General features: G+C 45.8%; 1 protein-coding gene across 3 annotated transcripts in view; it reads right to left on the bottom strand.

The window, feature by feature from the left end:
* Positions 1 to 12,037, bottom strand: part of KDM4B (lysine demethylase 4B) — a 246,379-nt gene that overhangs the window by 122,753 nt on the left and 111,589 nt on the right. For 2 of the 3 annotated variants that reach the window (XM_053295002.1, XM_053295003.1), the window contains exon 7: positions 5,693 to 5,796. In XM_053295002.1, coding sequence (XP_053150977.1) covers positions 5,693 to 5,796 — 104 coding nt within the window. The remainder of the gene's footprint in view (positions 1 to 5,692; positions 5,797 to 12,037) is intronic. The other variant, XR_008315925.1, reaches the window with a different exon arrangement.

Raw genomic sequence — 12,037 nt, 5'->3', positions numbered from 1 at the left:
GCCACCTCCAGGCTCAAAGGCAAATACCAGCTGCAGGGGGGTAACAGCAGGGCATGCCAGAGGCAGCTGGTGGGCCACTGTGTGAAACTGCATGCTGGACTAGATAGGTCTTGAACCTGATCCAGCAGGACTTTGCTTCTGTCCATATAAAGTGGGTGCCAAGTGCTGCCACTGACCATGGCACACCCGCAGATTTAATAAAGACTGTTGGAAGTGGCTGTTCTTTTTCTCTCTTTTATAATCCAGTTTTAAAGAACAACACACTGCATCGGTGAGAGACTTGTAAAATACTTGATGTGCCTCACCCAGGCACTGTGGTTTGGCAGTCACTCTCTTAAGCAAGGGATTTAATTTGCTAATCATAAGAATGGTTAAGAGGGAGGACTAAATCCACCCTTGCTGGCCTCTGCAATCCCTTTCAGGACAGCCCACCTGACAACAGTGCTTCCAGAGGCTTTCCATTTCTTCCCCCTTCCAGGTGAGAGAAGCTCAAGCCTGGCCTCAGGGGCCCAGCGCTGCTCAAACCCGTTCATAAATCAAGATGAAGCTGTGGATGGCTAAGTTAAGCAGACAGAGAGATGATGCTCTTGTCAGAAAATCTACATCCCCATGTCTTCATCCCAGGCCCCACAGTGGACGTCCTTCCCACATCACTGCTGTCAACATTATCCCACCAATAAATTAGAAAAGCGCTCCGGCTGATGGATAGGCCCGGGTAGAAAAGTAATAACTATTGAGGAAAAGCCAGCACCAGCTGCCACTCAGGGAAGAAAACCTGAATTTACTGACTTCTGCAAGGCCGCCAAAGAATAAATGGAGAAATCAATAGCAGATTACAGAAATACACATTTTTAATTATTAAAAAGCCCGGGTATCGACCGGATTTCTTTCGAAAAGTAAATACCATTACTAAGATTTATAAATGCCCAGGTATTTGCCTTGTTTGAAGCCTGCCAGGAATTCTGATGAAGGGATCCCAGCCCACATTTCTGGAGGGAGAGAAGAGGGGCATTTTTTGGCTTGCTCACCACAACTTGAGGCTTCCCTGGAAGCCACAGCAGCCTTGATCAGGTCTGGGCCACGTTGGCTCAAGGGCTCCTCCTGCCTCACAAAAGTTCTCCCGCCTCACAAGAGAGACAAAAAGTCACAGAAGAGCCGACGGGAGAGGAACATCCTTTCCTCACCCGTGGCTCACATCTTCTCTGAGACGCCCTCAGAATGGCAATGCCTGACTCTCCTTGGTTTAAAAACAGAAGCTCAGCCTTTAGAGATTCAGGAGCCTTTAACAGAGTGAGTGAGTGAGTGAGTGAGTGAGTGAGTGAGTGAGTGAGTGAGTGTGTGTGTGTGTGTGTGTGTGTGTGTGTGTGTGTGAGAGAGAGAGAGAGAGAGAGAGAGAGAGAGAGAGAGAGAGAGAGAGAGAGAGAGAGCGAGAGCGCGAGAGAAATAAAATTTGGAGACAGTCTCCCACATAGTTCACTCACACACAGGAGGCGTTTTACAAGTTTTTCCTATATTTTGTGTAAAAACAGCAGCCTGACCGACATTTACTCATTCTTAATACTACAAAATATCAAGTGTCAGAAAAAAGCAGGATAACATGAAGAAATCTTAACGTGGGAGGTGGAGCACTCTCTCTCTGGCATGCAGGAAGCCAAAGAGAGCCTATTTCTATATTCTTCCCCGCTGTGAAGAGTCTTCCTTTCAGGACTGTTTGATGCCCGCCTTCTCGGGATGAATTCAAGATGACACCAAAACATCCTTTTCTATTTATTGTAAGAAGGGCAGAAGGGAAAGATAAAAAGAGGCGAATGCGTACAACAAGGGGCCAATTATAGGGGGGGGAGCAGTTCAGCAACACCCATGTCACTCATCTCTCATCTACACACTGAAACAGATCCTCCCTCCCTCACCCCTAGTCACAATTTCATTCCTAGGAAGCTGCCTGTCGGGATGCCGCCTTACCTGGTTGCCTGCATGGCCCTGTGGAGCCCAGCATCCCTCCTTTGGGGCTTCTGTCTTCCCCCAAAGGGAGCGGGGGTGAAATGGTTCACGGCTGGTCAGGTCCCGGTGGGGTTGGGCAGGTGAGGCAGGGAAAGCTGCAGGGAACAGCTCCAGTGGGGCAGCCATGTTGGGCATGGCAGGAAGCGAGACCAGGGAGGGGCCAGGGCTTGGAGTAGGCTTTAAGCCCGGTCGGCTCCGTACTGGGGCACTAAAAGCCAAGGCAGCCAATAATGAGGGCTGCTCTTGAGCATGGGAGATGGAAGTTCCCCAGGAGGGGGCCTGGCTGGCTGCAGCAAGCCAGAAAGAGGGCTGAAGCAATGAAGTAACGTCCTCCCCTGAGGCTTCCTTGTCTGTTCCCATCCTGTAATTCTGGGTTCAAGAAAGGCCAAGAAAACGCCTCCTCCCCCACTTGGAGCCTACATTGCCTTATACTGAGTCAGACTATTGGTCCATCTAGCTCAGTACTGTCTACTCTGACTGGCAGCAACTCTTAAACTGTTTCAGGCAGGAGCCTCTCCCAGCCCTACCTGAGAGACACCAGGGACTGAACCTTGGCTCTTAGACATGCAAAACAGATGCTCTACCACTGAGCTATGGCTCCATCCCAAGGAAAGCAGAATTGAGGCTGGGGCAGATGTCTCCAACAGGATCTTCCACTGTAGCTTTTTCTTTCATTTATCACAATTTCAAGACAGTGGACATGGAATCAATCCCATTTCCTCCTCCCAACTGCCCTATGAGATAGGCAATGGTGAGGGATTCTTCCAAGGCCACCCAGCAAGATTCATAACCAAACCAATCCTCAATTCTCTGCACTGGATCACAGTAGGTTAAACTCCCTGCATGTCTCTCACACGGCACCCTGTGAACATCAGTTGTGAAGGACATCAAGATGCAACAAAACTAAAGACTCCACATTGAGTCACTGTTCAGCTGTGAGAAGTGAGCACTGTGGAGGTTGGTCTGAAAGGGTGGGCCCCTTGCCAACTGGTTCAGAACAGAAGCAGATTGGGGTTAAAGCCTGATTAGCATGACAGCCTGATTAGCATGAGCAAAAAACAAAAACAAAAGAACCCCAGACACACCCCAGTCTGAGCACATAAGAACAGCCCTGCTGGATCAGGAACAAGGAAGCCCATCTAGTCCAGCATCCTGTTTCACACAGTGGCCCACCAGATGCCTCTGGGAAGCGCACAGGCAACAACTGAAGGTATGGCCTCTCTCCTGCTCTTGCTTCCCTGCAACTGGTATTAGAAGCATCCTGCCTCTGAGGCTGGAGGTGGCCTATAGCCACCAGACTAGTAGCCATTGATAAACCTGTCCTCCATGAACTTGTCTAAGCCCTTCTTAAATCCATCCAAGCTGGTGGCCTTCACCACATCCCGTGCCAGAGAGTTCCACTGATTATGGCCGGGGTGGGTGGGGAGTGCTTCTTTTTGTCGGACCTAAGTTTCCTGGCCATGTTTCATAGGATGACCCCTGCTTCTAGTTGTGAGAAGAGAAAAATTTCTCTCTCTCCACGCCATGCAAAATTTTAACCCTAACCTCTATCATGTCTCCCCTCAGTCATTTTTTTCTAAACTAAAAAAATCCAGATATTGCTGCCTTGCCTCATAAAGAGGGTGCTCCAGGCCCCTGATCATCTTGGTTGCTGTCTTCTGCACCTTTTCAAGTTCTACAATGTCCTCCTTGAGATACAGTGACCTAAATTGTATTCCAAATGTGGCTGCCCCATAAATTTGTATAAGGGCATTATTTTTTTAATTTAGTCATCATATTTTTGTACCGCCTGTTATGTACATCTCTAGGCGGTGTACAAAACACCACACAATATAAATAGACACAGATTAAAATCCACAAAACACAATAAAACAATAGGATAAAACAGTTATTAAAACAAATTATTAAAATTAATTTTAATTAAAAGCCTGCAAGAACAGGTGAGGCTTGAGGGTATTATAATATTAGCAGTTTTATTTTCAATCCCCTTCCCAAGCACGGAATTTGCCTTTTCCAGAGATGATGCACATTGAGTGCACACTTTCACACCGCAACCCCAGAATCCCTCTGAGGATTCTAATCAGTCACCAACAGCTTAAACCTCATCTGAGTGTATGTGAAGTTGGGATCTCACCACCCCCCCATCATATGTGTATCACCTTACACTTACTCACATTGAACTGAATCTGCCATTTTGTTGCCCACTCACCCATCACAACTTGTACTGCACCAGCAAACCAAGTTTGTCTTTAAAAACATACATACACATGCACACACACACACCATCAATGCTAATGCTCTCACTTTACTTTTCATTCATCATGGCCTCTCAGGAGGAAAAATGAAGCAGCCTCTGGAGCAGCAAACTGAATGAATGAATCCACAGTCTTGACACCGTGCAGGAGTCAGGATAATTTACTTCCAAGCAGGGAGTTGGGCTGCCACAAAGGAGCATGGTTCTTCCCCTTCCCCAGGTGATAAGTCTGACACTCAATCACTAGGACCTTTTTTTTAAAAAAACAATACCCTTGGTGATGCAAGTGAGCTAGACCTACAAACCCTAAATTGTAAAGAGAAGAACAGTGGGGCTCTGGTCTGTTTCTGAGCACAGAGAGAGATTGTGTGAATCACTCTCCTTTCTGGAGAGATATGAAGGTAGAGAGAGAGAAAATGCGGAGTAAGGCAAGCTCCAAGTTGGTCACCAATCTGCATGACTCTGCTGCAGTCCAGGAGAGGAATTTGTCAGGTCCTTCAGTCTCCCCCATACTGTCCAGGCCAGGGAGTGATATGCATGCAAGGACTGGGCAGGAGGTCCTCTTGCAGATCCACACAGCTCCCCCAAGGGGACAGTCACAGCAGTAAAATGGTAGCAAGTTATGTTTAGGAGGTGGGCTTTGGCCTTCCCATCCCTGCTTCCTGGCCCTGCTGAACCAGCTCTTACTGGTATTCTGCCAGCATCAGTGTCTTGTCTTTAGTAGCTGACACCCCCATACAAAAATTAAAGAAAATCCTCATTCCTGGATGAATGAGGAGCTCCAGCCTTGTCTTCTAGTCTAGTTTTCTACACACAGTGATTTCGTGTTCTGCATGGAGAACCATTCAGTTTCCACCTGCAACCTAAAGGGATAAAGTCCAGATGCACATTCATCCCACTTGCGAGAATTAGGCCTACTTCTCACCATCTGAACATACTTCTGGTGTACAACACTGCCTAGGCCAAAGCTCCTTCCACTTCCTCCTGCTCCCCTACCCAGAGATTGCGATCAAAGTAAGCCACAGATTGCTTCCCAACTCAGGCATCTGGGTGCTTGAGGCGGCACCATTTTTAAAGGTTCTCTTGATATACCAGGGTGGTCCTTGGAGGATCAGCGGCCTTGTCCCCAGGTTATTTCCACAGTCAGGAATAGCACATTACTAGCACTAAACCCTATTTTGTGAAGGAACACATTGCTAAGCCCATATAATTGTTTTTACTGGGTTATAAACCACACTGAGATTCTATGATTCTGCGTATACAAATGTAATATATATATAAACGGCAAATCAACCAACCAACGTCAAGTGTTTTACATAACAAGGAGCTGGAGGATTTAGCGTGCAGCTCTTTGCATTTGCCTGCCCTTCCCATACAGAGGCAGACGGTCTATAAAAACCTGCAGAAGATCTCCTGAAAATCCTACTCCATACATACCCGGTCAAAGGGGATGCCGTATTTCTTCAAGATTGAGGGTGAAATGAGGGTCATCTTGTGACGGAGGAAGGCATCACAACCTTGGGAACTCCCAGGAAAAAAACCTGCAGGAGGATTCAGGAGAAAGAAAGGGTTACCACCAGACAGACAGCTATCTTCAGGGATTCACGGGTCTCTTTATACTCAGAGCAAGTGGCAAACAACTGCACACTTGTCACATCCATCGGTCACATTTCTGGCATACAAGAACTCTTGTATGTCACTCAGCACAAGAACCCCCTCAAAGCTCAAATAAATATGAAAGTGCAATTAAGTCCGGGTGGGCTAAAAGAAAAAAATGTCACAGAGAACTTCCATGTTCCCAACTCAAGACAAATATGTGGGATGCCTGCAGATTAACTACAACCAGATGAAGATGAACTGACCAGCAGAGTTCACAGGTTTGTGTACACAGACCACTGGGGAAGAGAGGGGACATGGTGAGTTTTAAGCTTCCCTGGGGAGTAAAACAGATAGTATTCAGACTACAGGGCTGAATGTTTCCATGGGCACCAAAGAAAATCCCTACACCTTAAGAACTAACACATCAGGGAAAAGGCTAAACTTGACCTGCACTGTCATACTGGATTGTTTTTTTTAAGTGTTGGATTTTTTTTTTAAATGCATATCCAATTGTTCAGTCTCTCCCCACCCCCCACTTGCAGTCCAAAACAGTACAGTCCAAGAACAATTTGCCCCCATTATCTACTGCTTGTGTGAGGTAGGCATTTATCCTCCAGCACAGAAGAACCACCCAGAAAATGTAGATACACAGGGTGGAGAAGGATATGGAGCCTTTTGGAAGGGCGATATAAAAATTTTAATAAATAAATAAATAAATAATCCTGGGCTTACCAAAATTTGCATCTGGGTATGCATCTGACAGGAAATTATGCCACCTTTTCCTAAATACTGGCGCTAATCCAGACATGAAAGGTTCACACATCTCCCACGCAACCCGCACTCATATGTACTGGTGTCAGGAATATACTGCATGTGAACTAGGGGTGTGCAATTCGGGATTTCGGGTGATTCGGCTCGGACCCGAACCGAATCACCCCTGTTCTGTTTTGTGCCCGAATCTGGGTCACCCGAATCACCCTTGATTCGGTTCGGATTCGGATTTAATCCGAATCCGAATCTGAATCGATTCGGGGGGGGTAAAAAGGGGCCCAGGGGCAAAATTTTGGGGTGGGGTGGTAGTGCCCAATGGGTAGAGTCTACCACCCCAATTTCAGGGGGATTGAGCAAAATCCTGATTTTTGGTGAATTTTTAAAGTTTTAGTGACTTTGGGGCAGTTCGGGGGCATAGCATGGGATTTGGGCAAAAGGAGTGGGGTGGGGTGGTAGTGCCTAATGGGTGCAGGCTACCACCCCAATTTCAGGGGGATTGGGCAAAGGGCTGATTTTTGGTAAATTTCTGAAAATTTCATGTCTTTGGGGCAGATTGGGGCATATTGGGGCAGAAGGTGGGGCCTGGGGCAGAATAGTGGAGTGGGGTGGTAGTCCCTAATGGGGGGAGGCTACCACCCCAATTTCAGGGGGTTTGGACAAAGGGCTGATTTTTTGAGAATTTTTGAAGTTTTAGTGACTTTGGGGCAGTTTGGGGGCAGAAAGTGGATCTGCCCCAAAAGAGTGGGGTGGGGTGGTAGATAGTGCCTAATGGGTGGAGGCTACCACCCATCCCCAATTTAAGAGTGATTGGGCAGGGGGTGAATTATGGTGAATTTATTTGTATGAGGTTTGTCTTCATAAGGTGAAGTGTGCTAAATTGATTACTTCCTCATATTATTCATAGTAAAGGAAAGTGTGAAAAAGTGAAAGTGGGGTCATGAGAGTTGTTTAATTGAAAAATATCTCATTTGCTATGATAGAATGAGAATTCACACCTTTCATAGCAAATGAGATATTTTTCAATTAAACAACTCTCATGACCCCACTTTCACTTTTTCACACTTTCCTTTACTATGAATAATATGAGGAAGTAATCAATTTAGCACACTTCACCTTATGAAGACAAACCTCATACAAATAAATTCACCATAATTCACCCCCTGCCCAATCACTCTTAAATTGGGGATGGGTGGTAGCCTCCACCCATTAGGCACTATCTACCAGCCCACCCCACTCCTTTGGGGCAGATCCACTTTCTGCCCCCAATCTGCCCCAAAGACACCCAAACTTCAAAAATTCTCAAAAAATCAGCCCTCTGCCCAATCCCCCTGAAATTGGGGTGGTAGCCTCCACCCATTAGGCACTACCACCCCACCCCACTCTTTTGGGGCAGATCCACTTTCTGCCCCCAAACTGCCCCAAAGTCACTAAAACTTCAAAAATTCTCAAAAAATCAGCCCTTTGTCCAAACCCCCTGAAATTGGGGTGGTAGCCTCCCCCCATTAGGGACTACCACCCCACCCCACTATTCTGCCCCAGGCCCCACTTTCTGCCCCAATATGCCCCAATATGCCCCAAAGACATGAAATTTTCAGAAATTTACCAAAAATCAGCCCTTTGCCCAATCCCCCTGAAATTGGGGTGGTAGCCTGCACCCATTAGGCACTACCACCCCACCCCACTCCTTTTGCCCAAATCCCATGCTATGCCCCCGAACTGCCCCAAAGTCACTAAAACTTTAAAAATTCACCAAAAATCAACCGTGAACCGAATCACCCGAATTTTTCGTGCCCAAAATTCGGGTGATTCGGCTCGTGCCCTAAAAATATCGGGGGACATCGGGGGTGATTCGGTTCGGCCCCGAATCACCCGAAATTGTTCGTTTCGGGCACAGATCGTTCTGTGCCCAAAATTTTTTGCACATCCCTAATGTGAACTGGTCTCGAAGAGGTGCAGGATTTACACAGTAGTCCTCACTTGCGATTTCTGGAAAACTGTAACTTATTTTTGCTTGGTCAATCTCTCTGTAATAAACCTGTCGTGATTTTGTCTCTCTGGTACAGTGGCAGGAGCAGCAGTACTGCAACAGCTGGGCTTTGGCATGCATGCACGCACACGCACACAAAAACGCACACACACTTATGAAGCAGCTTGAACGTGTTTAGATTGGAGCACAGCATACTAGAGTGGGAAGGTGTCTTGAAGGTCTTCTAGTTCAGCCCCATTCTCACTGCCGGAAACTGCTGCAGCATCCCTGAGAGGTGGCTGTCCAACCTTTGGTTTGCCTCATGATACACACGATGATTGAACCCTGTACCATTCTGTATAGGCACATATCCCAGCACATAAAATCTGATACAATTTTAGTTGGGCTTATCCAATAGTGGACCTCAAACCCCACAAGTACGTACACACCCAATGCCTTCAGGTTACATCATGAACCCCACCGCTCACTGAGATCATCAGGAGAGGTCCGTCTGCTTTTGCCACCGGCTCGTCTGGCGGCTACTCAGGGATGGGCCTTCTCCGTTGCTACCCCGAGGCTTTGGAATGTGCTCCCTAGTGAAATACGAGTCTCCCCATCTTTGACAGCTTTTTAAAAGTCTTTAAAGACACATCTGTTCAAACAGGCTTTTAACTGATATTGTTTTAATTGTTTTAATGTTGTTTTTAGAATATTGTTTTTTAAAATTGTTTTTAAATTGCTGTGTTTTAAATTTTGTTTTGTTTTGTTTTTAACTAACGTTTAATCTTTGTTTTTATCTGGTTGTAAACCGCCCAGAGACGCAAGTTTGGGGAGGTATAAAATATGTTAAATAATAATAATAAGATATTCGGCTGAAAGCAATGCTAATTTGGGTAAGAAATCCATTCATCAATAGAGGCCTCTTCCAATCAGAACCCTATATAAGAACAGCCCTGCTGGATCAGGCCCAAGGCCCATCCAGTCCAGCAACCTGTTTCACACAGTGGCCCACCAGATGCCACTGGAAGCCTACAAACAGGAGTTGAGGGCATGCCCTCTCTCCTGCTGTGACTCCCCTGCAACTGGTACTCAGAGGCATCCTGCCTTTGAGGCTGGAGGTGGCCTATAGCCCTCCAACTAGTAGCCGGTGATAGACCTCTCCTCCATGAAGTGATCCAAAGCCCTCTTAAAGCCATCCAGGTTGTTGGCTGTCACCACATCTCGTGGCAGAGAATTCCACAAGTTGATTATGTGTTGTGTGAAAATACACTTTCGTATTTATAATCATCGGATGACCCGTTTCTAGTGTTATGTGTGTGAGAGAGAAATTTCTCTCTATCCACTTTCTCCACACCATGCCAGATTCTATAGACCGCTATCATGTCTCAGCGCAATCATCTTTTTTCTAAACTAAATAGCCCCAGGTGTTGTAGCCTAGCCTCATACGGAAGGTGCTCCAGGCCCCTGATCATTTTGGTTGCCCTCTTCTGCACCTTTTCCAGTTCTACAATATCCTTCTTAAGATACAGTGACCAAAGCTGTACGCAGTACCCCAGATGTGGCCGCACCATAGATTTGTATAAGGGCAATATAATATTAGCATTTGTATTTCAGTCTCCTTCCTAATGATTCCTAGCATGGAATTAGCTTTTTTCACAGCTGCTGTGCACTGAGACAAAGCTTTCGATTAGTTGTCCACAGCTTAGATCCCATCAGCATTTATGTGAAGTTGGTGTTTTTTGCTCCAATGTACATCACTTTACACTTGCTTACATTGAACTGCATTTGCCATTTTGTCACCCATTCCACCCAGTTTGGAGAGATCTTTTTGGAGCTCCTCACAATTGGTTGTGGATAGTTTAGTGTCATCTGCAAATTTGGCCACTTCGCTGGTCACCCCAACTTCTAGATCGTTTATGAACACTGGTCCGAGTAAAGATCCCTGGGAGACCCCACTTCCTACCTACTTCCATTGTGAAAACTGTCTATTTATTCCTACCCTCTGTTTCCTGTCCTTCAACCAGTTACCGATCCAAACATGAACCTGTTCCCTTATTCCATGACTGCTAGGTTTACTCAAGAGCCTTTGGTGGGGAACTTAATCAAAAGCTTTTTCTAAGTCCAAGTATACTATATCAACTAGATCACCTTCATCCGCATGCCTGTTGACACTCTCAAAGAACTCCAAAAGGTTAGTGAGGCAAGAGTTTCCCTTGCAGAAGCCATGCTAATTTTTCTTCTATATGCTTAACAATTTTGTCCTTAAGCATACTTTCCATCAATTTACCCGGCACCAAAGTTAAACTGACCAACCTGTAATTTCCTGGATCCCTTCTTGAAAATCGGAGACACATTGGCTACGTTCCAGTCCTCTGGTACAGAGCCTGGTTGTAGGGACAAGTTATATACTTTTTCTAGGAGATTGGCAATTTTACATGTGAGTTCCTTCAGAACTCTTGGCTGGATGTCATCTGGCCCTGGTGATTTGTTAATTTTTAGTTTTTCAAGACAGTTTAGAACATCTTCCCTTGCCACCTCAAATTGGCCCAGTTACACAGCTGCTAAACCCGAAAAGCTCAATTCTGGAGCAGGTATATGGTAAGTATCCTCCGCCATGAAGACAGATGGAAAGAACTCATTCAGCTTCTCTGCAATCTCCTTATCCTCCTTAAGAATCCCTTTCATGTCCTCATCATCTAAGGGTCCAACCACCTCCCTTGCAGATTTTCTACTTCTGATATATTTAAAGAAGTTTTTGTTATTCCCCTTGACACTTCTAGCTATATGCTCCTCAAATTCTCTCTTTGCATCCCTTATTGTCTCCTTACATTTCTTTTGCCACAGTTTATGTTCCTTCTTGTTCTCTTCATTTGGGCAGGACTTCCATTTTCTGAAGGAAGTCTTCTTCCCTTTTATAGCTTCCCTGACTCTACTTGTTAGCCACACTGGCGTCCTCCTGGACTTGTTGGTACCTTTCCTCCTTCTTGGTATACATTCCAACCGTGCTTCTAGTACTGTGGTTTTAAATTTTTCAGTCCTATTTTTCAGAAGTTTCCTCTTCTGAAGACCAACGCATCTGTGTTGGCCTTCCTGATAATTATCCACTCGCATATATGCTGAATTGGATCACACTATGGTCACTGCTACCCAATGGTTCTGCAACTCTGACATCTCATACTAGGTCGTGGACACCACTCAAGATTAAGTCCAAGGTCACCATCCCTCTAGTTGGTTCAGCAACTAACTGTTCTAAGGCACAATCATTTAACACGTCTAGAAATTTGAACTCTCTGTCATTATCTGAATGTGAATTTACCCAGTCTATGTGTGGGTAGTTGAAGTCACCCATTATTACTACCCTGTCTCTCTTTGACACCTCTCTTATCTGTTTCTCCAACCCCAGGTCACTCTCAGCGCTTTGATCCAGAGGGCGATAGCAAGTCCCT

This window comes from Hemicordylus capensis, chromosome 2 (genome assembly GCF_027244095.1).
Source record: "Hemicordylus capensis ecotype Gifberg chromosome 2, rHemCap1.1.pri, whole genome shotgun sequence".
In the NCBI taxonomy this organism is placed as follows: Eukaryota; Metazoa; Chordata; class Lepidosauria; order Squamata; family Cordylidae; genus Hemicordylus; species Hemicordylus capensis.
The sequence above is the reverse complement of the archived record's forward strand: the minus strand, read 5'-3'. Positions and strand labels throughout refer to the sequence as shown.